This window comes from Musca domestica, unplaced genomic scaffold, assembly GCF_030504385.1.
Source record: "Musca domestica strain aabys unplaced genomic scaffold, Musca_domestica.polishedcontigs.V.1.1 29, whole genome shotgun sequence".
Lineage (NCBI taxonomy): Eukaryota > Metazoa > Arthropoda > Insecta > Diptera > Muscidae > Musca > Musca domestica.
The window spans coordinates 9,646,847-9,674,325 of NW_026712296.1; the positions used below are offsets into that span (position 1 = coordinate 9,646,847).

General features: G+C 35.2%; 4 protein-coding genes across 5 annotated transcripts in view; 2 read left to right on the plus strand and 2 right to left on the minus strand.

Annotated features, from left to right (window-relative positions):
- Window positions 1–12,797, plus strand: part of LOC131803303 (uncharacterized) — a 201,423-nt gene extending 188,626 nt beyond the window's left edge. The window contains exons 1-3 of one of the 2 annotated variants that reach the window (XM_059124402.1): window positions 5,251–7,867; window positions 8,040–8,066; window positions 11,788–12,797. In XM_059124402.1, the coding sequence (XP_058980385.1) occupies window positions 7,852–7,867; window positions 8,040–8,066; window positions 11,788–12,566 (822 nt within the window). In that variant the 5' untranslated portion in view covers window positions 5,251–7,851 and the 3' untranslated portion in view covers window positions 12,567–12,797. Of the gene's footprint in view, window positions 1–5,250; window positions 7,868–8,039; window positions 8,067–11,787 lie in introns of those variants that run through there. The other variant, XM_059124400.1, reaches the window with a different exon arrangement.
- Window positions 12,798–16,039: 3,242 nt separating this feature from the next.
- On the plus strand, window positions 16,040–17,972 carry LOC101901580 (kelch domain-containing protein 4). The gene is made up of 4 exons (XM_005181646.4): window positions 16,040–16,256; window positions 16,312–16,620; window positions 16,681–17,101; window positions 17,161–17,972. Exons 1-4 carry the CDS (start codon window positions 16,143–16,145, stop codon window positions 17,859–17,861), a joined length of 1,545 nt encoding a protein of 514 aa, XP_005181703.1. The 5' UTR covers window positions 16,040–16,142; the 3' UTR covers window positions 17,862–17,972.
- Window positions 17,865–18,871, minus strand: LOC101901415 (phosphomannomutase). The gene has a single exon (XM_005181645.4). It carries the CDS (start codon window positions 18,765–18,767, stop codon window positions 18,006–18,008), a length of 762 nt encoding a protein of 253 aa, XP_005181702.1. The 5' UTR covers window positions 18,768–18,871; the 3' UTR covers window positions 17,865–18,005.
- A 2,323-nt stretch (window positions 18,872–21,194) lies between these two features.
- On the minus strand, window positions 21,195–26,865 carry LOC101901747 (phosphoacetylglucosamine mutase). The gene is made up of 3 exons (XM_005181647.4): window positions 26,644–26,865; window positions 21,741–23,181; window positions 21,195–21,678 (listed from the first exon to the last, which is right to left on the minus strand). The coding sequence occupies exons 1-3, from the start codon at window positions 26,742–26,744 to the stop codon at window positions 21,571–21,573; spliced, it is 1,650 nt and encodes a 549-aa protein (XP_005181704.1). The 5' UTR covers window positions 26,745–26,865; the 3' UTR covers window positions 21,195–21,570.
- Window positions 26,866–27,479: the final 614 nt, after the last annotated feature.

The window sequence follows — 27,479 nt, forward strand, 5'->3', positions numbered from 1 at the left end:
TTTTTATCAATTTTCAATATAAGCCACCAAAGAAAGGGACTCTCCATTTCAATTACATACCGAGAAAATATTTACAAATTTTCCCACAAAATAACCTCGGAAATATTTCTTATCTTTTTCCATTGATTTTTGCTCGGCCTTTTTTCTAAAACAGCGTTTATAATAGAAAGCGTCAAGCCTCAAAATAAATTAAACCTTTTTTATACCCTCTACCATAGTATGGAGGGTTTAAAGCACCTCGAAATATGCATTTTAAAAGCCCCCCCCCTCCCCCATCAGCAGTGACATTATTTACCGGATTTCAGGGAAATTATTTACCGGAATTGCTTCAAATTTCGTATTTGAAGTTCATAATGGCTACTACAGCCTAGGACAGAGAATTGTATCTGCAGGTCCAGGTCTTTGTATAGCCCCATATATCGGTACCTCCTTATATTCGGTATTTTTTTTGATTACGGCGACATTATTTGCCGACTATCGGTAGTACAGCTATATGGGGGCTATACAAAAACGTGGACCTATATATACTTTGTTCCGCCACCGGACCTAGAACCCATTATCACCAACAAATACCAATTTTTTGACAAATCAGTGAAAAAATGTGGCAAAAATCATCAAATACCAAAACGTGGAACTGTATATATTATGTTCCGCCACCGGAGTTAGAACCCATTATGTCCCACAAATACCAATTTTTAGACAAATCCGTAGAAAAAAGTGGCAAAAATGATCAAAATACCGTGGACCGATATATCTCATTTTCAATACCAACCATCCGAGACACAATACAAATTGTTCTGCCAAAATTTGAAGCTCTACGTTCAATAATGTGGGCTGTATAGTGATTTCAACAGACCGACAGACGGCCAACGTCTTAGAAGTTTACGCTGATCATGAATATATATAATTTATGGGGTCTACGATGAATATTTAGGGATGTTACAAACGGAATGACAAAGTGTATATACCCTCCTTTTAAAGGTGGAGAATATAAATATATTCGTGGGCTTTTAAAATTGAGAAATATTTCGATCGTCTCACTCGCTAAGTAGTTCCTTTGACCAAGTTCATTCCGGAATGACACAAGTCTATTTTGTAACAGTTTTCTTAAAAAAGAGAATGAAACTACTTTATTCTCTGAGAAAGAAGTAGAAGGTCAAATCTTGAAGAAGAAGTAAACATACAGAAAAATAAAACCCGTTAAAAATTCTGTTCAAATCTTAAAAATACCGAATGTAGCCGTTATAATTGGATCTATACGATGACGTGGACCTGCATAGGAAACTTTTGTCATAAGCCATTACCATATTCAAATGCCAAACTTGAAAAAAATCGGTGGATAATGTCGCTAAAATCATCAAAATAGCGAATATCGAGAGGTGCCGTTGTATGGTGGGCTATACGAAGACGTGAAGTTGCACAGACAATTTTCTGTCATAGGCTGTAGTATTAATTACTAACTTAGAATACCAAATTTCAAAAATTCCGGTGGATAATGTCGCTAAAATCATCAAAATAGCGAATATGGGGAGGTGCCGTTATTTGCGAGGCTATACGAAGACGTGGACTTGCACAGACAATTTTTTGTCTTAGGCTGTATTATCCATTATGAATTTCAAATCCCAAATTTAAAACAATTCCGGTCAATAATGTCGCTATTATCATCAAAAGAGATAGGGGCTATAGAAAGGCATGGACCTTGACAGACAATTTCCTGTCTTAGGCTGTAGTGACCATTACGAACTTCAAATGCCAAATTTCAAACAGTTCCGGTGGATAATGTCGCTAAAATCATCAAAATACCGAAAATCGGGAGGTACCGTTATATGAGGAAGTCGTGGATCTGCACAGACAATTTTCTGTAATAGGCTGTAATATCCATTACGAACTTCAAATACTAAATTTGGAACAATTCCTGTGAATAATGTCGCTACAATCATCAACATACCGAGTATTGGAAGGTGCCGTTATATGGGGGCTACACCAAAACGTGGACATATATAGCCCATTTTCAATACCAAAAATCCTGCAGACATAATATACATTTAAGTACAATTTTATCAACCTGCTTCATTTCGTTCGAAAGCTAGAGTGATTTCCAAAGACGGACAGACGAGCGGACATCGCTAAATCGACATAGAATTGTATGCTGATCAATAATATGTATACCTTGGGGTCTAAAATATATATTTCGAGGTGCTACAAACGGCATGACAAACTTAATATACCCTCCATACTATGGTGGAGGGTATAAAAATGTGTATTTACTGCAATTAAATAATTTATTATCGTTCAAGAAGTTTACTCCAAATTTTTACACCTGCACAAAATTTGTCATTTTTAAGCGTTTAAATGAAATATATATGTATGTATTGCCTATAGCTATAAGTCTGGGGGTATTTTCAGCCTATTTTGATAATTTGGAGAGATAGCTTTTTAATAACTACTGTACATTTTTGATACAATATTTACGAATATAAATTTAAAAAATAACATAATAATGTGCATGACCAAACTTGCTTGTTCAGTTGACCTTTTGAAGTTCTAATACCAACGAGACACACACATAGCTAACAAAAAACATATATAAATCTCATCTGGATGACAAAACAATAAACACTCTACATTGGATCGATGGGCCATACCCTACCGTGGTGCAATAAGTAGGCAAAACTGTTTTGCAAAAACTACTGAAATACAACTCTGATACTATGCCCGCTTTCTGTCACAAGTAGTTAAAATGTCGTGCAACAGCGTACTGTTATCGAAAAATTTGTATAATTTTGCTGAAATTTTGTCAAAAATTTTAGTAAATCAGTAGTTTTATTTCTTATATTTTTTCAATGTTTTTCAGAGAAGCTAATAATTTCACGATAAATTTGTACATTTTGTAATTCTTGTAAAGATTACAAATACATATGTTATCTTTTCTACATATGTTATCTTTTAAAGTAAAATTAAAATGTTTTCAATTTTTTTGCCTCATAAAGAAATTTAATACCTCTTTAGAAAAAACACAAAAGAATTCAGCAGCCAACTTTAGTCTAACTTCTTTCGAAAGAACTTAAGTCCCGATAACACATGTTGTTAGAGTCATATTGCTAAGTGACTTTTTCTGAGACAAATTTTTAATTTTACATATTTATAGCATACTTTGAGGAGCTTCCACAAATGTTTAAACTTAAAAGTAACGCTATTACATATGGGGTGAGATGGAAAAACTGCAACCAACTTCAGACTGCTGTCATTTCTAAGCCACTCGTCTGACAGCTGTTACAATTATTCCAGTGAAAGCTCATTATATTGTTTACAAGCGTACAAAAGAATTTTGCTTGAGAATTTCCCAGAAAAAAAGGTATTTGTGATGGAATTCAAGCGCGATAGTGTGATTTCTTTATATTTGTCTGGAAAACCATAAGTGGCTATTGTTAGAGCACTACAGCATTTAAATGTGAATAAATCTTTTGTGTCTCGTATCATCACTCGTATCATCACTCCGACGTCAATGAAGTGGACGCAAGAAAGCAGCAACATCAGCAGAAATTGATCGAAACCCGCGACACAGCAGTTTCTAAACAAACAAGATGATCTTGTTTACTTGCCAAAGAGGACTGCTGAAAATGTGCACCTTCGGTTGGCCACCAGAACTCAAGCGCCAGCCATTGTGATAGTGTGGGCCGCCATAACAGCCGATGGTCGCTCTCCGCTCGTATTAATCGACCGTGGCATCAGAATAAATGCCGAATATTATCGCGAAAATATTCCGGAGGGTGTATTAAAGCCTTGGGCGAACAAACAATTTGACCGCAGGCCTCGGACATTCCAATGGGACTCAGCACCATCGCACTCAGAACGCATCTCCCAAGAATGGTTACAAAAGGAGGTTCCTCGCTTCATTTCCAGCGCACAATGGCCACCAAAATCAATGCCAAAGTGTCGATCACCCCAAGCAAGCGCTTCGCCGGGAAAAGGCCAAAATACCGCAGAGCAAGATTCGGGCGGCGTGTGACGGTTTGAAGGCCATAATTCGTGCCAAGGGTGACCAATTCGAACAAATCTAAACTTATTCTAAAATTAGATGCTATTTCCGACATATTTTTCTTTCATTCAATAAAATTAAATAAAATTTTAATAATTATGGCGTTTGACTTTGTTGCAGTTTTTATCTCACCCTGTATGTTTTCTTGTACGACGCGAATCAAAGCTTATTATAATAAGCATTTTTCAACAAGGAAATATTTTTCATTTCATATTTTCATAGAATACAAATCCTCAAGTTTTAAGCTCATATTATTCGCATATCAAGTTTTTGCTTTCATTCAATAAAATTTAAAAAAAAAATGTCAAAATTATGGTGTTTGACTTTGTTTCAGTTTTTTTTTCTTACCCTTCATATTCTATTTTATATATTGTAAACCTAAAGTATGACAATATTAACTTATACTGTAAAGTGTTTTAGATAAAAATCTTTTTTGGGAGCGCCTCAAGGTAGGCCATAAAAATGCTGCAAATAATTCTTGAAATAGTCACTTTACATATGACTGTAACATTTTTCAAAACAAGAAATACAGAAGTGGCAGAAGACGGGCATACTCAGACCAGAATTGTAATCAACTGGAAGCTCTACAAACATGTTTTTTATTGTACCATGACACCAACCAACACAATCAAAGTGACTAAAAAATATTAATGCCAGTACCTGTCAAATCTTATATTTTTATTCTATTCCTGCAAATTTTACAAAACAAAAAAAAATTTTATTTTCAATGCACTCTCTTCTTCCCCGAAACCTTCATCGGCATCGTGAAATCTTCTATCTGCCAACGAATGCACCAAATTGAACTTGCCAATTTTGATGGACAAATAAATGCATTGATTGCACTCCGATTTGTACTCGCTCAGAGATCCAAGCAATGCGCCAACAATTGATCAACAGTGGATACGGCACCTGGAGGCAAGTGGATAATCATAATCATGGCGCGCGCAATTCCATTGACAGTTTGCCGACTCAAGCGATTTCAGTTGATTAATAATTACAATTAATTCTTTTTTGCGCATATTTAATGTCACCTTTCATTTTAAACTTTCAGATTTTTGTTATTTGCGATTTGTTGTACAACAAGTCGAATGCATTATGCTTTTTTTAATATGACAATTATTGTTTATTTTTGCTAACCTTTGTTGAAAATAATTTGTTGGGGTATTTCCATTTTGCAATAATCTAATAAGGTTTAAAAGACTTACATTAGTCAAATCGATTTGATTGTTCTTCAACATTCAGGGATCATATATGATAAAATATGAAGGTTACGTGATGCAATCATATGTTTACATTTTTTTTTAAATTATTCATTTGACAACATCTCATTGCCAAAATATATATTTATAGATCCATTGTACTTACACAAATCAGATATGGGGACTAGTTTTCTATGCGGTAAAATTTGACAAGGTAAATTGCAGAAAATGCAGAGTTGGTTATGCTTATTTTAAATAACTTTACCTTCTTATACACAAGAATCTACTACTTTCAGCATTTTGCAATATTTTATTTGAAAATCGCTCCCGAAAACATTGTACAACTGCAGCTAAATGTTCATTAGATACAAATTGTCCAAGTAAATTGTAGTAGCAGAAAATCTGCCAATTTTTCATACCCTCAACAATATGGCAAGAGACGGTATATATCATTTGATTCGGTCAAAACGTGCCTCATCGAAATATCGGTTTTAGACCCTAGGTCTCTTTGGACCAAATCCGTTTCAGGACACTGGAGTCGATCTAGCGATATCCTTCCGTGCTGGCTGGCTGGTGCGCACGATAACTCTCGAAGGGAGTATCCGATTTGGTCCAAACCTAGTACATCGTAATATTATTATTAAACTTAGATCGTGTTCGGAGATGAACAACATTGGCGAACTCCTTCTGGTATCTCCCCCACAAAAGGACAACATTTTAAAAGAAAATATTTTACTACACAGAGTGAGAAAGGATAATCCGATTTTGCTCCAACTTTGCAACTCCTAATATGTGCATCAGTTCTAGGTCAGGTGCGAAAATGGATAATATCGGTGCACCCCCTCAAGTACCGCCCCCACAAAGGGTCAACATTTTGATTTAATTTCACAGATCTCAATATTTTAATTAACTCAATGTCTGGTATGAAGATGGATGGATGTCGGGTATGGATGGTTTCGAATAATCAAAACGATTATTAAATCCGAAATAAACGTCCCGTTCTCTTCATATTTCACAAATCACATTATTTTTACTAACAGTAGATCTGCAATGAAAATGGGATATATCAGCGCACTCCTTCTGGAACTCCCCCAACAAAGGGTTCAAAATTTTGAATATCCATGAAGCTGCTAAAACGCAAAATTAAAATCCGATTCTATTCAGACTTGGCAAATCTCAATACTTTTATCAACACAAGATCTGTTAAAAAGATGGTAGAGATCGGGCCACTTCTTCTTGTGGCAAAAGGTTAAAGTTTCGAATAATCAAAACGATTATTAAATCCAAATTAAATAAAACCTCTTTATATTTCACACATCCCATTATTTCTACTTACACAAGATCTGCTGTAAAAATGGCATATATCGGCGCACTCCTTCTGGAACTTCCCACACAAAGGGTTCAAAATTTTTAAAAAAATCAAATTTCACACACCCGAACATTTTTGCTTACGCAAAATCTGTTATGAGAATTATAGATATTTGTCTACCCGTTCTGGCACCTCAAAAACGAAGGGTCACAATCTCCAATACTTATATCAGTCATAACATGTGGTTCTTTACAAATTGATATGTCTAAATATTTCCCTTAGCCAGAAAGCTGATATGAATATGCAATTAATCGAATTGGACAATATTGGCCTACTGCTTCGGACCTCCCCCATAAAAGGTCAACGGTTAGAATACATCCTATACTATACTATTTAACTTGTTAAAATTAAATTTGGCTGCAATTTTTGCAATGTTTTCGTATACGAAAACGAATTTCCAATATTTCCAATTAGATTGTCTTATATGTTGATTTTGCAAGGTTGCCACCTAGTTTTATATTTTTACCAGGTTGTTCGTTCTTTCAGGTCAAAGTAATTCGTTTTGTTTTTGAACTTAGCCCAGCCACATAAGACGAATAAGCCACTAAAATGTAATTGGAACAAACTAATGCAGAATACCGTTAGGTTGGAAAAACATGGGTTATTTCTAAAAAAAATAAAGCCAAAGAGCTTTTTTCTCATTACCAAGTACTGGTATTATTATCCCATGCAATAAACTTTCAACCGTGGGAAAATAATTCAAAGTGACCACATTCAAACATATGATGACAATCATCTCACAAGCTTACCTTTAATAGCATTCAAATTTATAAATCTGTTTTAGCGAATTCTCAAATGAGATTACCTTGTGTAATTATATCACGTTTTTGACTTTAGCGAAAGGAATCTTTACTTGGACTAGATTTGCAGTATGTCTTTGATGAAAAAAAATTTACTAACTTACCTTTGGCAACATTTAAATACAATGGGTTGTATTCTTAGATGAGGCTACCTGTGTTATTATATCACACTGTCAACCATAGTAGCGGACAAAAAATTCAACTTGACTGGATTTTTTTAGCAAGTCGTTATATTGCAAAGGATTTTTTAGATATCTGGAAATACTCATAATATTTAATTTTACTATAATTAATTTAGCTATCATCATAATTAATTAAACAATATTAAAAATATCATTATTTGGCTTTGTTTCAACAACCAACCCGTGTTGTGAATGCTTTAAATTTTGGTCTTATATTTGCACAGTTATATATGTGTATTATTGTTGGTTTTGCAATAAAAATATGTTATCATCACATGGTAAGTTATTGTTGGCTTTTAAATTTGTTTTTCATAAATTTTCTGCACCGCATGTACCCGTTTTTTACATATTTATTCATTTTTACAGCCAATGCTTCTAACATTTTTGTATGTTTTATTTTACAATTTAAATATATGTAAACGTTAATTCCGATTTTTCAATATTTTACAGAAATCAAGGCAAAGAGAAAACCATCAGGTGAGTTATAAAGAAAAGAAGAATAATGCTATTGTTGTTATATTAACATTATATAAATAACAAAATGATGTTGTCGGACAAATAAATCATTTTTCATCATTACAAGCTTAATTTAAACATGAACCATGGTAGAAGAATACAGGTAGTCGCATCGACACAGCTGCTGGGACAATGAACTGTCAAACCCAATTTGAAATCGTGAATGAAAAATTATTGAAATTTGTGAAAATTGTTGAAAAGTACATATCATTACCACCTCCGATTTGCGTCGTATAAGAAAACATATAAAAATTTACTTATTTTTGACAAAACACTTTAAAAATTTTGACATATCAATGTTCCCAAGTGTTGATGCATCTATCTATATTCTTCTATCATGATATGAACTGTCCGATAAGCAAATGATCAGATCATCTTCCCTTTATCCTTTGACGTAAAGTTTACTGAATTCATGTTATTTTATATTGATAACATGGCAATAACAGCAAAATGTATTGTGTTTAAACTAAAATGAAGATGCCACTGTACAAAAATACAGTGACTATCAGTTACTTTTACAAAAAGCTTGCCATATCTCTGAAAAATGAATTTATTTTAAAGGAAAGATGTAACAATGAAAACCTGATTAAGCTTTACTTTTTCCGGACTATAAAGAAAATATATAAAAACGAGTCATAATCTACTTAATATACTTAACTATAAATAAACTTGTAGTTTATTAATTTTCCATACTTTTAGTATATTTAAATTAATGTATGCTATGGTATAAAAGTAATTTTACATATGACTCTAACATCGTGTGTAATGTAGCCTTTAACAGATATTAGGTTTGTCTGGTTATTCCCATTGCATAATGACAGGAGTGAATTAAAGTTACCTCCTAAATACAATTTTTTCTTGTGTTTGCCCCATTCTGTCAAAAAAAAGACATAAACAAAGAATATGTATTGTTTTGAATAAAATAGAAAATAAACAAAATTATGTTTTCGGCGATTATGGTTGAAAAATGTTACGATTTTTCGCTAAAGCAATTGCCGTGTTGCAGTACTGCAACAAACCTGCAAAGATCAACTAGTTATACCCATGGTACAATAAAAAGGTAAGGTAGAGCTACCAGCTGATTAAAATTTTTTATTAAGTGTGCCCGACTTCTGCCAATTTTGTGTATGTATTAATTGTTTTGAAAAATAAAAACAGAACATAATCAAAGTCAATTATTGGAAGTCACGTAAATTGCGAGACGCGCATTAAAGCCATGGAATTAAAAGATAAAACTGTTTAGATCATATTTTTGAAAGAAAATCCAAGCATTTCATTAATTTTCCCGTTGTTTAACCGATTTTAAAAATGAGAGAAAGTATTGAATAAATGAAAACAACGTATTTCATGCAAATTGAACAGGAAGCGGGCATATCCTCAGGGCTGTATTTGTATAGTTTTACGAAGCTGTTCTACCTCTTTATTGTACCATGGTTATGCCCTCAGCCATATGGCTGGAGGGGGTATATATCATTTGATATGGCTAAAACGTGCCTCATCGAAATAACGGTTTTAGACCCTAGGTCTCTTTGGACCAAATCCGTTTCAGGACATTTGGAGTCGATCTAGCGATGTCCGGCCGTCAGCCTGTCTGTCAGGCTGGCTGGCACGATAACTCTCCAATGGAGTATCCGATTTTGGTACATCGTAATATCGTAATATCAAACTTGGTACTTCATAATATTATTATCAAACTTAGATCGGAGATACACACATCACAATATTTTTTGGTATCAGTTCTAGATCAGGTGCGAAATTGAACAATATCGGCACACTCCATCAAGGACCTCCCCCACAAAGGGTCAAAATTTTGAATAATTATAACTCTTATAAAATGTGATGTATGGGTCCGATTGTCTTCAAGTTACACACATCACAATATTTTTATTTACCCAAGGTCTGGCGTGAAGGTGGAATATATCGGTTCCCTTCTTCTGGTACCTCCCCCACACAGGGTCAAAATTTCGAATAAGAAAAACGATTATTAGTTCCGAAATAAGCATCCGGTTCTCTTCGCATTTCACACATCTCATTATTTCTACTTACACAAGATCTGCTGTGAAGATGGGATACATCGGTATTTTGAATATCAATTAAGCTCCTAAACACAAAATCAACATCCGATTCCATTCCATATTTCTCCATATTTTTATCAAAACAAGATCTGTTATAAAAATGGTAGAGATCGGACCCTTTTTTCTGGTACCTTTAGTATTTACTAACACAGATCTGCTGTGTAATGTCGATATATTGGCGCACTCCTTCTGGTACTTCCCCTACAATGGGTACAACATTTTGATAAACAAAACGATCATAAAACGTGAAATAAGCATCCAAATTTAACACATCCAAACATTTTTGGTTACGCAAAATCTGTTATGAAGATGAAAGATATCTGCCAACCCGTTCTGGTGGTACCTCAACCATAAAGTGTCACATTTTTCAATACTTATATCTCTCAAAATTGCGAAACAAGTGGGCAATTCTATACAACTTGATACATACATTCAAATATTTCCCTTAGCCAGAAATCGGATATGAATATGTAATTAATCGGAATTTTGATTTCGTATAAAATTGGATATAAATGTTCGATTTCCTTAAATTTGCACCTACCTATACTTTTATCTGTATAAGCTGAAGTGGAACGATTTCCAAAAAATTGCACATATCTCATATAAAGTATACGAAGTAGACGATATAGTCCAAATACGGCGTGTTGTAATATTTATATCAAACTTAGGTCAGATACGAATTGGCCAACTACTTCGGAACCTCCCACATAATGGTTCAATAGTTAGAATAATCATAACTCAATGCTGGGGTATACATCCGTCGGCAAAACCGACTGACACTATTTGACTTGTTTTGTTATTTTTTTCTATATTTTAATGCAGTTCTGAAACTGAAGAATTGCCCTCCTATTTCATGTTTCCTTCTTCAATTCATGTTTTGTAAGTTTTCAAAGGAAAATAAAACGACATTTTTATCTCAGAAAGAAGTTGGTCGACCATTTATCCAAACAAAAAAGTAACCAGACAGGCCTATTATATACTTAGCAATTAATTGGGGAGAAAATTGAAGAAAATAATTTTAGTGTGCAGCTCTGAGACTGGATTTTTGAAAATATAAAATAAAAACATTTTCCTTTATAAAATATTTATTTTTTAATTTATGTCCTTCGTGCCGATTTAGCCAGGGCGAGTTTTCTTGCTACAATTTTTATCGTTCTCCTTTGAACTTGCCTCTTGCATTTATACTTGGCAATTTCATTTCAGCAATTTCGTTTTTCATTATTACTTTTACTGTCATTGTTTTTTATATTTTTGTATAAAAATAAAACACAAGGAATTGGCAGAAAATTGGCAGTACGAACAATTTTTTGCCACTTCCTTTCCCCTTACCTCTCCTACAAAAAGAGACTTGCCACAAGTAAACTTGCCTAATACAAATTCGGACTTTTGTAAAGTTTTTATTTCACATTTTCATTAAACGAGAATTGAACCTCCGATTACAAGAATAACAAATTTACAATATTTAATAAAAATTCCGAGGATTTCGTATCCGAGGAGTTCCAAACTATAAAATTCGTCACTGTTTTGGGAAACATAACAACTCTTTCGTATAATAATCATGCATTCTTCAATATTCAAAATAAATAATGTTCTCTATCCTCTTTCAGCCGAAAAAGATTCGGGATTCCTACGGATTGGCTCTTTGAATGTCCGAGTGAAGAAAACGACCGAAGCGTTCAGCAACTTCTTGGGTGTGGGCAATGGCAATGGGAGCTCAATGCCGGCACAGCCGCATCATCACCATCCACACGCAGCCTCAACAGCAAGTCTCCCTCACCAGCGGCCCCATCGTCACCATCACTATCCACATCATCTTCATCACGCTGGTACGATGCGGAATCAGCATCATCTGCATCCGATGATGATGAAAAAATCCTCAACAATGATGGCAAAAAAGAACACACCATCGTCAATGCACCACCTAGCACCGGGCTCGAGAGCGAGTGCACCCATTAATAGTAAACAATTCGACTTGCTGCATAAATCATGGGGTTCTGCCGACAACATAAATGGTACGTCGTCTAATATTAACAATGTGACACATGATGATGACGACGACGATGATGAATCCCTAATGCCACCACCAAAAGTTCTAGATAGTGTTAAGAAACGCCAAAAGAACGCAAAACGTTCTTCTTTGACATCCAATACAACAGATTCACCCAGAGATTCCATATCTTCGACATCAAGTTCTAATTTCAATACTGGCTACAGTAGTATGCCAACGACACCCAATCAATTACGTTCACCCTTGGGCTTAGGTGCTGTGGCCCACAGCCTGACTGTTGATTCGGACTCGGATTCGGCATGTGGTTTTGATTCTAATTGGTCGATAAACGGTCGTAGTTCCCTAAGCAGCAGCAATCTCAAATCAACGAAATATTAACGGTCCCGAAGACCCCATTCTAGCTCGAACATTATTTAACATGAACAATAAACATGTTTTTGATACATTAGTTATTAAGCCATGACTAACAAATTATTAAACGAACAACTAGTAGTTATAAATAAAAAATAAATAAATTTAATTTTAAAAATATATTTTCTAATTGGAGCATCCTAAATGTATATTTACTAACAATTGCATCAATCTCAATAAATATAACATGTAAACTTACCGACTTGTTTTTTGAATTCATCTTCGGTTATGTGTACATGGTGAGATCAGAAAACTGCAACAAATTCAAACGTATAATTTTTACATTTTTTTAATTTTATTGAATGAAAGCAAAAAAATGTCGGAAATAGCATCAAATTTTAGAAAAGTTTAGATTTGTTCGAATTTGTCACATTTGGCACGAATTATGGCCTTCAAACGGCCAATGAAACCGTCACACGCTGCCCGAATGTTGCTCTGCGGTATTTAAGCCCATTTCCGGCGAAGCGCTTGCTTGAAGTGGGAGACTCTATGATATTTTTTTGTGCCAACATTGCTTTCCAAAATACACCAGACACAATAGTCTAACGGATTGGTATCCGGAGATTTTAGTGGCCATTGTGCGCTGGAAATGAAGCGAGGAACCTCATTTTGTAACCGTTCTTGAGTGGCACGTGCTGAGTGCGATGGTGCTGAGTCCTGTTAGAGTATCATGGTCTGCGGCCAAAATGTTCGCTTGCCCTAGGCTTTAATGCACCCTACAGAATATTTTCGCGATTAGAAATTTATTCTGATGCCACGGTTAATTAATACGAGCGGAGAGTGACGATCGGCTGTTATGGCGGCCCACGCCATCACCATAGCCGTCGCTTGAGTTCTGGTAGCCAACCGAAGGTGCACATTTTCAGCTGGCCTCTTTGGCAAGTAAACACGATCATTTTGTTTGTTTTAAAACTGCTGGACAACGAATGTTTTCTCATCGGAGAAAACCAAATTCGTCAGTTCACCACTTTCGGCCAAGCGAAGCAACTCTTTAGCTCTTTTGAGTCAATTTTATTTCTGTTTCGGTGTAAGTTCTTGCACTTTTTGGAATTTCAGTAGCTTTACCCCTAGCACATTTTTCAATTTTTTCCGAATTTTTTCGGCCACTGCGCCGCGAGTTTTGATCAAGTCGTTTCTTTACTTTTCGAACCATTTCTGCTGATGTTGCTGTTTTCTTCTGTCCACTTCCTTGACGGGCTACGCTCCCAGTATCACAGTACGGTACGAGACACAAAAGATTTATTCACATTTAAATGCTCGAGTGCTTTAACGATAGCCACTTGTGATTTTATAGCCAAATATAAAGAAATCACACTATCACGCTTGAATTCCATCACGAACAACCTTTTTTCTGGAAAGTTCTCACCAAAATGCTTTTGTATGCTTGTAAACAATATAATGAGCAGTCACTGGAATAATCTTAACAGCTGTCGGACGAGTGGCTTAGAAATGACTGCAGTCTGAAGAATGAAAAATTATGAGAATGAAAAATTTTTCAAATTTGTAAAAATTGTTAAAAAAAAATCATATCATAACAACCTTCGAATGGCGCCGAAGAGGAAAACATACATACATATTAAAAAAAAAACTAAAAATGTTTTGACATATCAATGTTCTAAAGTGTTGGTGCATCTAACCGTATTCTTCTACCTTGTTTCATTTTCATTCACAGATATATATATACGTAACAAAAGAGGAAGAAAACAGGGTGCGCAAAAATTCTCTCGCGAAAGGTTAAAAATACGGTCTTCTCGCATGAGCTCATTTTGTGTTTTCAAATAGACGACGCTTGTAGCGAAGTTATCCGTTCAATGCTTATGTTCGTGAGAGATTGAAAATGCTTACACGCTCATTGCAACTGTATCACTCGCGATAAATTAAACAATTAAAAAGAAGCTAAGTTCAACCGAGCCGAACTTTTAATAGCATCCACAATTTAAACGGAAGTTGGAATATTTCCAAAAAAATTGAAAACTACCACTCAAATGAAAACCGTTATGTGGGGACTATATTAACACGTGGAACAGCATACGAAATTTTTTGTCATAGGCTGTATTACCCTTTATAACTTTAAATACGAAATTTAAAACGATTCCGTTGAATAATGTCCCTAAAGTCATGAAAATACCGAATATTGGGAGGTACCATTACATGGGGGCTATACGAAAAGATGAGCCGACATGGCCCATTTACGAACTTAACCTGCCTTCTTGGAAAATACAAATATGTCAAAATTTTAACTTTCTATCTCAATTCGTTCGAAAGATAACGTGATTACAACAGACAAACAGGCAGTCGGAGATTGTTAAATTGTCTTAGAATTTTACGCTGATCCAGACAATGAACTGTCAAGCCATTTTGGAATTGAAATTTTTGAATGAAAAATTATTGAAATTCGTAAAAATTATTGAAAAATGCATTTTATAACAAGCTCCGATTTCCTTCGTATAAGAAAAACTATAAAAATCTACTCATTCTTGACAAAACATTTTAAATATTTTGACATATAAATGTTCCCAAGCGTCGATGAATCCATTGTACAATAAAAAGGTAAGGTAGAGCTAGCAGCTAATTACATTTTTTTTCTAAGTGTGTCCGACTTCTGCCAATTTTGTGTATTATTTTGAAAAATGAAAAAAAAATATTTTCAAAACCAATGATTGGAAGACATGTACACCGCGGCTCACGCATCAAAGCTATAAACCAGTTTAGCTATGAAGTTGCAAGATTGAACAGTTTGGCTCATATTTTTGAGAGAAATAAGGAGGTAGAACAGCTTCGTAAAACTACAGACATACAGCCCTGAGGCTATGCCCGCTTTCTGTCAAATTTGCATACGAACAAGTTGTTTTCATTTATTCAATATTTTTCATTTTTAAAATCAGTGAAACAGCGCGAAAAATGAATGAAATGCCTGGATTTTCTTTTAAGAATATGATGTTAATAGTTGGATCTTTGAATTACATGGTAAAACTGGCGAATAGCTTCAATGCGCGTCCCGTAATGTTCGCGTCTTCCAATCATTGATTTTGAAAATATTCTGTTTTATTTTTCAAAACAATAAATACATACAAAAAAAATTGTAATCAGTTGTTTGCTTCACCTTACCTTTTTATTGTACCATGAATATAACTACCTCCTATTGGCGACGTATAAAAAAAACATTTAAAAATCTACTTATTTTTGAAAATACATTGAAAAAATTCTGACATGTCAATGTTCTTAAGCGTTGATGCATCTACCATCTATTCTTCTACCATGCTTGTACCATGCAATCATATCTATTTTGTAGCATTTAAACATAAATCTAAATTTATCCGATTTTCTTAAATATGATGTAGAGGCATAATGTAAACGTGTGTATAAACTCTTGCTGCCTTTTTCTCGCTCCATTCGTAAACAACAATTTGACAACTGTCTCAGGGGCTGTGTGTATGTTTATGTCAAAACATATCATACACGTGCATATCTGCGTTGAGTGGAAAGGAAGTCCACCGGTTAAACAAAGAAACAGCAAACTTTTTATTTAAATATCAAAAAAAAATGGGTAAAAAGGATAAAAACAAGAAAAAAGGAAAAGGCGCTGAAAAAACCGCCATGAAGACAGATAAAAAATTGGCAGCTAAACAAAAGAAAATGCTAGAAAAGTTGGGCGAGGTAATTGACAGCAATTGCTTTGTTTTCAAAACTTATTGAAAGATTTCTTTATTAGGCAGACATTGCCGATTTGGTTGCCAAATTGGAAGCCGAAGAGGCTAGAATAAAAACGGTAACAGAAGAAGTTTGTGCCACCCCACCCACTCCCAGATCAAGTTTTTCCCTGGTAGCACATCCGGAAAAAGAAGAAATTATACTGTTTGGCGGCGAATTTTTTAACGGTCAAAGAGTATGCGTTTATAATGATCTGTTCTTCTATAACATTAGTAAGAACGAATGGAAGCTAGTAAAATCTCCTGGTGGCCCAGCTCCTAGAAGTGGTCACCAAATGGTCACGGTTGCCACGGATGGAGGGCAATTATGGGTAAGCATTTTCGAGAATACCAAAACATATTTAATAAACCAGGACCTCTTGTGACTTTAGGTTTTCGGAGGTGAGCATGCAAGTCCTTCACAAATGCAGTTTTATCATTACAAAGATTTATGGATGATGAGTCTTAAGACGCGAAAATGGGAAAAGATTAATGCACCTAATGGACCTAGTGCTCGTAGTGGCCATCGTATGACTGTTGCAAAAAAGAAACTTTTTGTATTTGGCGGCTTCCATGACAACAACCAATCATATCGTTATTTCAATGATGTGCATATTTTCTCATTAGAATCATACACCTGGCTACAAGTAGAAATTGGAGGGGCCGTGATTCCCCCACCCCGATCGGCGTGCTGTATGACTGCAACGCCTGAAGGAAAAATTGTAATTTGGGGAGGATACTCCAAGTCACAAATGAAGAAAGACGTCGACCGGGGTATAACACATACAGATATGTACATATTAACTCCAGATAGTAAGTTATTCTGTTTTTATAAAAAAAAAACTGCATTGAATATGAACTTTTTCCAACAGAGAATGCACCCGACTCAAACAAATTTAAATGGGTTAGTAATAAATGTGGTGGATACAAACCTCTACCCCGTAGCAGTGTAGGGTGTTGTACAGCCCCAAATGGCAAAGCCTACTGTTTTGGAGGCGTAATGGACATAGATGAGGACGAAGAAGATGTTAAAGGACAATTTGGTGATGAGCTGCTGTCGTTAGATTTGACGGCAATGTCATGGCGTCTAATTGAAATTATAAAAAAAATTAAACCCGAAAAGAAAGAAAAAACTAGCCCAACTGACATTGAAATGGATGAAGAAGAGAAAACCAAACCTCAAACAACTGTGACGTCTGATGGAATTTTTACAATAACCGTGGCAGGTCCCACAACATCGAATTCCACTCCTGCTCTTCCAAAAGTGCCTAGTCTATTCCCTAATCGTAGACCCAAAAATGTTCCTTCGCCTAGAATGAATCCTGGTCTATGTGTCTGCAAAGGTGTATTGTATATTTACGGTGGCATTTATGAGGAGGATAGCAAACAGTATACGTTTAACGATTTCTATGCTTTGGATTTGCATAAATTGGATGAATGGAAAGCTATTATTCCAAACAATATGAATGCTCATGACTGGATAGATAGCGATAGTAGTGATTCTGATGAAACTGATGATGATGACGAAGATGATGATGATGAAGATGATGATTCTGAAATGGATACCGACTAGATGTACAGCTTATTCTTAATTATATATTTTATTCTTTTATACAGCAAACTTTATTCAAAGGAAAGCATATGGTATCACTTCTTAACAATAAACATCATAAAACACGATAAATGCACTTCGTTCCATTTGGAATGTTTGGTAATATTAATTTAGTCCCAATATTTCCTTTAATATACGTTTCGTATCGTTGGGACTCGCCACTTTATGGGAAATTGTACGAGGGTCAATGAAAATCTCATAATCATTGCCACCAGGCTCAGTTTTATCACCAAAAAAGTGAATTTCCTTAAATTTGTAGTTAGCCTCAATGTAGCGCAAGGAATATGTTTTATCCCAGCCCTTAGGAAAAACATCAAAGCTAATCTGTCCCCCGATGCTGTATGTTAAATCCACATCGCCAAACTCTTTTTTCAGCACCTCAATCATCTTGCTGCGTACTTGGTGCTCCTTATCGTATTCGGCAAATATATTTCGTTCTTCTCTAGAGCACTGTCTTCCAATTGGACAAATGTTCATCATGCCATTGCGAAATTCCAAAAATGTGCCTCTTTTGAATGGCAATATTAGCTCCGATAAATAACGCAATACAAAATTTATAAAACGCTGAATTGTTTCTTCGCCTAAATGTTTGATAATATTCTGTTTGCCAACCTCTTGACCTTTGTCGATTTGCACCAGACCGTTTTCGGGGAACACGAAATCGAAATTTTCGAGGATTTTATGTCCGTTCAATTGCTCGAACATTTTTTCCAGATCTGAACCGCCCACAATACCAATTGTAGCTCGTGGTTTGACTTCTTTGTACATAAACTCTTCGAAATCTGGAGTTACTGTTGATCGAGGAACAGTCAATGTTCCGTCGACATCAAACAGCAACAGTATCTCCTCCCGTTTTAAAGTTGTCATATTTTTGAAACTATTTCCAGTTTTACTTGAAACCTTGAAGAATTTGTTTTGGTTATTCACCGGCTCGGGCACCACGTAAAATACCACGTCTGCGGCGAATTAAATAAAATCAGCTGTGTAATCGATATTTCTACTTTCGATTTGGCTATTAATCGATTTTAAAAACGGTAACAATCGTAGAATAAACTGAGGAGGATGATGAAATTATCGTTGTTTTTACCATAGACAAATGAAAATATAGAGGAAGAAATGCTTTCACCGTTTAACTTCGAAAAAAATCGAATCACCAGATGTCGTCTATATCGTTTCAGGAGTATGTGTGAAAATATTGAAGTCACTCAATCCCAAAATGTTAAAAATAAAATTGTTCCACAATAAAAGAAATGTGAAAAGTTTCAATTTCAATTTTGCCTATTTATTAATTTGGTTAATAATCTTACAAACTAACAGGAATGGCTTACTGTGCTAAAACCTTGACTATATATAGCTATTCGCTATCTACAACTATCTAAAAATCCGATATGCTCCTAGCAGTTAGTAACTATTTACTTTAAATGAAAAAGAAAAAACTTAAATGCCCCAAAAAATGCCCAAGTTAAAAATGGGCGATATCAAAGAGAAATGTGAAAAGTACGTCATGACATCGAAGAATTCCAGAATAATCAAGTGCAATTGTTGAAAAACGATGAAATGTTTTTTCGAAGTCGTTTGTCTATGCCATAGACCAATGAATATATAGACAAGGGAATGCTGCTTTTTTCTTTTTTCCATGTCGGCCCGCCCTTTTGACATCTCTTTACTGGTATAAATAAAACTTATAAATATGTCGTTTCAGGGGTATGAGTGACAATGTTGCAGTCACTCAATTCTAAAATGTTAAAGTTAACAACAACTGTAGGATATTCGACAGTTTAAAACTATTCTATAATAAGATATCGGTTATAGACAAATGAAAATATAGAAAACGAAATGCTCTCACCGCTTATCTTCGAAAAAAATCGAATCAGCAGATGTCGTCTATATCGTTTCAGGGGTTTGAGTGGGAATATTGAAGTCACTCAATTCTAAAACGTTAAAAATAACAAAACCTGTAGGATGTTTGTCAGTTGGAAATTGTTCCATAATAAAAGAAATGTGAAAATTACGTGATGACATCAAAAAATTCCGGAATAATCAAGTGAAATTCTTGAAAAACGATAAAATGTTTTTCGAAGTCGAGTGGGTTGAACGCGTAAATCAGCATGTTGACTATGCAAAACATGAAGAGAGCCACCTGGATAAAAAGACAAAACTAACTTTTCGTTGTCTATATCTTCATTTGCCTATGGATCGGTGTATTTTACATGATGTCATCGATTAATTAATTCAGTGGAATTCTTGAAAAACGATAAAATGGGGTTTTGAAGTCGAGTGGGTCGACTGCGTTATTCAGCATGTTGTTCATGTGCTGAGAGCCACCTGGATAAAAAGACAAAACTAACTTTCCGTTACTATTCATTAGTTTATGATGCAACCACTGCGATACGGCCTTACCGACATTGAACATCTCTTTGCGATTGTTTTTTGTGTTTTTTTTTACCGATAACGGGTGATATGAAACAGTGCGCCTGCTCTGCTTTGTCCTTACGGACACGGCTGGCATTGACACAGCTGCTGGGACAATGAACTGTCAAATCAAATTTGGAATTGAAAATGTTGAATGAAAAATTATTTGTATTTGTAAAAATTGTTGAAAAACTTGTATTATAATATCCTCTGAATGACGTCGTATAAGAAAACACATAAAAATCTACTTATATTTGAAAAGAAATTTGAATTCTTTTGACATATCAATGTTCCTAAGCGTTGATGCATCTACCGTTTTCTTCTACCATAGGCGGGTCCGCAGATCCAATCGCCTCTACCATATAGTAAAAAGTCCGCAAAATCACAGAAAGTTAGCGGTAGCGTTATATAGTTGCTATACTAAATCCTAGACCAACATAGGGAATTTTCTGCTACACTGGCTGTTAAATAAAAAAATGAAACTTAAATCATGGAACTGCCGAATATCGGGAGTTACCGTAAAAAGAAGACTATAGGTAAACGTGGACCTATATAGACAATGTTCTGCCACCAGAGCTAAAACCAATTACGAACTACAAACAACGAATTTTAAACAAATCCGTTAGAAATATGTGTGCATAAATCGCCACCATGTAGTATCTCGTCAACTCTTAATTATAAACGTATATATGATGTTGTTTTTTGCTTCTTCTTCTCATGTATGTACCCAGAAATACCTTTCGCAACAAACAAATAAAATAGAATTTTCCAAGAAAAATGTTTAAACACTCAATCTTTGGAAATGCCCGCGCAGCTCGCTGGCTTCTCGATACTGTACTCGGTGAATATTTTCTCTAGTAATATCATGGAACAAAATTTAAGTTTTTCTTTCAAGTTCAAATAATCTCATTATTGTGGTATATAAATGCATGATATAAATATTTTTTTAAGATACGTTTTGACAGAAATACATACATACATTTAAATTCAGCATATTGTGAACAGCATTAAACTAATTATAAATCTAACATTTGATATTATGTTAACCATTTGAATAAAAAGTGTTCTCCTAAAATACAATAATAAAATACCACAATCGGCAATTTACAAAAAACAGCTAACGTACATATAAAAATCACGTCTCTAATATATATTGAGATTAACATTATCGGTCAGTTGAAAAAATTATGTTTAACAAAATATCCTTTTCAAGGCAGGCAGCAAATATATTATGAGACATATCAAAATCTATGAGCTTTTAGAAGTGAGCTTTTACACAACTATTGGGATGCACCAAATCTGGACCAACACCACCAGCCATTTTATGCACCAAAATTCCGACGTCATAGGCTAAGCTTTCACAATCCTAATAAAGAAAACGAAATAAGTATTGGTATGAGAGAACCATATATTACTTGTCCAATTTACCTCTTTAGTTGCTGCTTCGGCATAGACACGAACAACGTCTTCCGTTCCTGATGGGCGTACAAATGAACGGCCACGCTTATAGTTGGCTACTGCGCCATTAATTGCTTCTTGCAATCCCACAGGTGTTACACAAATTCTCTCCGCATCAGTTGTTGTAATGACGTTACGATCTTGCACTTTAACTTTTAATTGCAAATTGGGCAAATCTTCATAACAGCCCAGCCAGTCTTTTACATCCCAGCCTTTATGATTTAGAATAGTTTCCACAAGCAACATGTCTGATATAGCATCCCCAACAGTCTCATTAATGACATCGATAATCAATAGGAATTGTTTGGCATTAATGTTTCCCTCTCCAGCGGCTTTCTTTATTAAGTTTTTGGCATTGTCGCTGAATATGACAGTACCATGGCCATTGGCTTCAAAATAAACGCCAATATCGAATTCTAAAGCTTTATGATGCAAATGCTTTACACCAGTGGGAACACATGCAACTGGAACTTTTAGTTTATTGACAATATAGTCAGTGGAAGCGCCATTTGCATAAGCTGTTTGTACCAAGCCCAAATTTAATTCGAGGCCACATTTTTTAACCATATCCATCAAATAGTCGGCGAATAAAGTGGCAATACGATCACCATCAAGTAGATGGAAGGTGCCATTTTCATCGGTGAAGAAATAAACTACCCGATCTGCATCACCATCTACACTTACACATCTTGTGTTTGGATCCGCTTTTGGCATACATATAGGCACTTTTTGTTGAACCTTCACATGGTCAGCACCACATTCATGATTGATTTTTCCATCGCCTTTGTTAAATACTTCTACATTCAGTGTGTTGTTCATCCTCTTAATGAACTGCAACATTTTTCGAGCTCCAACACCATTTGCACCATCAAACAATAGCAAGTTCCTATAATTGCCGTTTTCCAATTTGTCGCCTCTTAGCGCATTAAATGCTGTTATGAGTTTGGTATAATACCCCTCCTCAGTCGGCTGTCCATAAGCTCCTTTTGTATTGGCTGCCACAACATAGTAGTGCATCATTGGCGTTGTTACAATTCCAAATTCTTTAACGTTGCCTTTTAAGGCAATAACACCATCGGCTACTGCCTTTAGTAGACGTGGACTGTGATAACGATTATCCATGCCCACATAGACATTTGAAGATGAACTGACATCAATGTTGTTTTCCTTGATTATTTTGGCGACCTGTTCTTCAAGTTCTTGGTCAGTCACGTTGGCTAAGTCAGTGGCAATAACTTCCCAACTTGGATCTAACATTTCTCCTTTGGGATCAATAAGTTTCACACCATTGTCGGGCTCAGGATTATGTGAAGCAGTAATCATGACTCCAATAACAGCACCACCAAGAACACGGGATCTTAAAGTGGCCAAAACTCCCATGCGGAACATTGTGCTGTCCAGGTTATCAGCACTATAAATGACAGTAAAAAAATGTTTGATTAGTTTTGTTGATAACAGTAAAAGTAAATCAAGTCAATTGAAATATATTTTGTGCCGAAATCTTTATAATAAATACTGTACAAATGATAAATTGTGAATACTTTCTGTTTTATCTATTGTGTAAACATTGTAAAACCCAGATTTCAAATGATAACTGCATGAAAACAATTGTGTCTGTACCATGACGGATCTATTTTCTTTCCTAACAGCCTTATCTAATATTTGACGTATTCGTTCGAGGTTTTTCACCATACAAGTTAACCACATGTATTCATATGAAAGTTCCCCAAATTTAAATAAGAAATTTCAAATTTGAATGATATCAACATTGACAATTGTACCATGGTTGTAATTGGACGAATATTCATATTCTAATAAGTGTATCGCATAAAACGTTATGTTTATTGTGAAACGTACATTCGTTCTGATACTCTAGACCTGAAATTCTGAAATATATTTTATTTGGGGGGACTGGGGGTGAGAAATCAATATTTCTCAAGATATAGGGTTCCAAAAATACCTCTTTTTACTTTGCCAAGCCAACCTTTTCAAAAACCAATAATCGAAATAAAAACTTCAAAATGCCACTACAGGTAGGTTTTTATACCTTGATTACAAAAGGGTATATTAATACTTTCTTTTTTACTTTGCTAGTTCTAAACCAATAATCGGTTTTTGTATCCTGATTACAACAACAAAACATTTTCAGGAGGTGGGTCCCGAAATATACGGTTCTAGAGTTCCAAAGCAAAGGGCTTGATATTTTCTCCTCTGTGGTATGACCAACACGTGCTTCGCCAACCAAAGCCTTTTAAAGTAGACGACCTCCGGCCGGAGCTTGACATTTTCTCCTCTGGTGTATGTCCAACTCCGGCTTCACGAACCAAAAGTTTTTAAAGAAGCCGTCCTTCGACCGGGGCTAGAGATTTTTTCCTCTGAGGTATGACCAACACCGGCTTCACGAACGAATAAAAACCGATTATTGGTTAAGAACTAGCAAAGTAAAAAATAAAGTATTAATATTCCCAAAAAAGTAATATCGCTGTGATTAGGATAACAGGACCTATCTTCGGTAAAAAAAAATTCAGAATTTTCCGCCAGGTGGAGCTAAACTCAATTTATGCCTTAAATCTTCCGGAGCAAGTTGAGTTTAGGGGCTGTGCTCTGATCATTTTGAAATTTTTACCACAGGTAGGTATTTTTAAACTGATTACGGCAATATAAATTTTTTGTGGGGGAAATAACCGGTTACCCGGTTATTGGACCCGAAAGTTCAGATACAATGTTCGGTTTTTATCCGGTTCCACTGAACCGATACAAACAAAATGGGTATCATTGGAAAGCTTATGAAAATACCTATCCAACAAGTGGTCACATGAACCGGTTACAAGAACCGGTTCCAGAGTAATGCAAGAAAATTGATATTTTTTACCAGTACTTTTTGAAAAACCCATAAAAACTCAAAAATGGACCCATTATAAGGTATTAAAATCTACATACCGTATTATAGCCAACAATATTGCCTTTCCAAAATGGTATCATACATGTTGATATCTTTTGTAGTTCCGAAGATATTAGTGATAGAAGTCATTAATTTGCAATTTTTTCTCCAGTCAAATGTATCTAACCTCTATAGCATTTTTAAACAGCCGGCCTTCGGCCGGGGTTTGAGATTTTCTTCTCTGGGGTATGTCCAACACCGGCTACGCGATCGCTAGTTTTTCTTAACATCGTAATCTTTGTATGTAGCCGGCCTTCGGCCGGGGCTTGAGATTTTCTCCTCTGGGGTATGTCCTACACCGGCTACGCGATCGCTAGTTTTTCTAAACATCGTAATCTTCGTAGGTAGCCGGCCTTCGGCCGGGGCTTGAGATTTTCTCCTCTGGGGTATGTCCAACACCGGCTACGCGATCGCTAATTTTTCTAAACATCGTAATCTTCGTAGGTAGCCGGCCTTCGGCCGGGGCTTGAGATTTTCTCCTCTGGGGTATGTCCAACACCGGCTACGCGATCGCTAATTTTTCTAAACATTGTAATCTTTGTAGGTAGCCGGCCTTCGGCCGGGGCTTGAGATTTTCTCCTCTGATGTATGTCCAACACCGGCTACGCAATCCATAGTTTTCTAAACTTTTATAATTAAAACACCTTTTATTCTTAATCAATTTTTTTATACCAAAACAGATTAACAAAAACGTTAAACCCGACATAAAACTTGGCTTCACTCATACTACTTTCATAAGTAACAACTTTAAAAGCCAATATCTTCGGAATTACAAAAGATATCAACATGTATGATACCATTTTGGAAAGGCAATATTGTTGGCTATAATACGGTATGTAGATTTTAATACCTTATAATGGGTCCATTTTTGAGTTTTTATGGGTTTTTCAAAAAGTACTGGTAAAAAATATCAATTTTCTTGCATTACTCTGGAACCGGTTCTTGTAACCGGTTCATGTGACCACTTGTTGGATAGGTATTTTCATAAGCTTTCCAATGATACCCATTTTGTTTGTATCGGTTCAGTGGAACCGGATAAAAACCGAACATTGTATCTGAACTTTCGGGTCCAATAACCGGGTAACCGGTTATTTCCCCCACAAAAAATTTATATTGCCGTAATCAGTTTAAAAATACCTACCTGTAGTATAAATTTCAAGTCAATCCGAGCACAGCCCCTAAACTCAACTTATGCCAATCTTCCTTATCACGGAATACATTTTTAATTAAAACATCTCATATATAAACTTCATAGGTTTCATGTTATGCCCGAGTCATAAATAAAATTATCCCAAATTAATTTTTGACAAGACTTTCAATACTCTTGGATATCAGTCCAGCGATAGTCTTCTTTTAGCAATGCAGATTCGACCCAATTCGAATAGAATGTGGAAATCATTTTGGAGAGCTAATATTGATTTTTTGTATGTCCAATATTAATGTTTTTTTTTTTCTTTGCTTGAATGACTATTGGGCTCATTGATTTCCAGTCGTAATACTTTAACTAGTTTTTTTTTCCATCTCTTGATATCGTCGTGGCATGCAAGAGCTCTAAGGTGGTAAAACAACTTGAAAAGTAAAAGTGTTGTTATAAACTCATTTTAGTTGTGCCATGGTTGTGCCCAATCGGTGTGATTGTAGTTGTTGTAACAAAAAACCAGACCACTTGGCATTTAGCTCTTGAGCAAACAATGGAAATGCTACACAGCTTACTTTTTCTTTGTGCACTCAGCCAACATTCTTATGTGTCATAAACAAATGAAGTACATTCACGCAATGTTATGGAACGTTAAGAATGGGTCCTGTGTGTCTTTATAGGAATAAAATTATTTCATTGTAAACTTTTTCTAAAAATAGATCATACGTGTTTTATGAATTTTGTGGAGATACCTCTCGGAAGCATAATATTTACATATATTTTATGTTACTCACTTTCCACGAAATCCAGCTGTTCCATACTGTATGCGAGCGTTCGATTTCTTTTGGTACATTTCCCGAGCAAATGCATACACAGTTCGCAAATTAATAGACATTGTGATTAATTTTAAAGGTGTTTTTTGTTTAAATTATTTTAAAAGAGAAAATATTTGAAGACCCCAATCAATCACCGACCCGACTCAATCCAAACAAAATCGCCAACTGGGAAATGTCACTGTCAAATAACAAAGGAACACGGAGTTTGGTGGGCGTTGCTAAATATAAACGATGAATGTCACGTTATTCGTTCTGTTAATCATCAATGTGTAACGTAAACAGAGTTGCATTCCTATTGTCTTGTTTACATTAGGTGTTCACGATAACGCAATGTATTGCAATAATTTGAACAAAATATTACAAAATTTTGTTCTATAGCCCAAATGTCCCGTAATTAAGCGCGATTAAAGAGAACATATCATCTGAAAGTTGGCTTACTGAAAGTTTTGCAAAATCTTAGTAGAAAAATTAACTCAATAAAAATTATCCAGGAACATCAGCTGATTGAAAAATAGGCTGTTTTGAGGACGACGGGAATATGTTGACAAATTTTAGATAATAAGTTAATTATACCATTGCACAGTGGTCGCTGCCATTGGCCAAAATTCAAAAAATGAAAATCAGATATTCATTGTCAAATGTGTACACCTGAACTCTTAAGAGGTTAAGCTTTTTAGAAAACATAATTATCTTGACTTCATTCTAACGGCCCACTTCGAGAATAGCATCAAAAAAGAGAAAATGTAGGTATTTGCTTTTTTCAGTGGGATCAGTGAAAAATTGGAGTAAAAATA

Excerpts from the sequence above, each read along its gene's own strand:
- LOC101901747 (XM_005181647.4), bottom strand. The coding sequence starts at position 26,744 with ATGTCTATTAATTTGCGAACTGTGTATGCATTTGCTCGGGAAATGTAC. Across the intron at positions 23,182-26,643 it reads ACAGCTGGATTTCGTGGAAA|TGCTGATAACCTGGACAGCA; the intron begins GTGAGTAACATA and ends TGTCATTTATAG. Across the intron at positions 21,679-21,740 it reads CCGAAGCAGCAACTAAAGAG|GATTGTGAAAGCTTAGCCTA; the intron begins GTAAATTGGACA and ends TTTCTTTATTAG.
- LOC101901580 (XM_005181646.4), top strand. The coding sequence starts at position 16,143 with ATGGGTAAAAAGGATAAAAACAAGAAAAAAGGAAAAGGCGCTGAAAAA. Across the intron at positions 16,257-16,311 it reads TGCTAGAAAAGTTGGGCGAG|GCAGACATTGCCGATTTGGT; the intron begins GTAATTGACAGC and ends TTTCTTTATTAG. Across the intron at positions 16,621-16,680 it reads CGGATGGAGGGCAATTATGG|GTTTTCGGAGGTGAGCATGC; the intron begins GTAAGCATTTTC and ends TTGTGACTTTAG.
- LOC101901415 (XM_005181645.4), bottom strand. The coding sequence starts at position 18,767 with ATGACAACTTTAAAACGGGAGGAGATACTGTTGCTGTTTGATGTCGAC.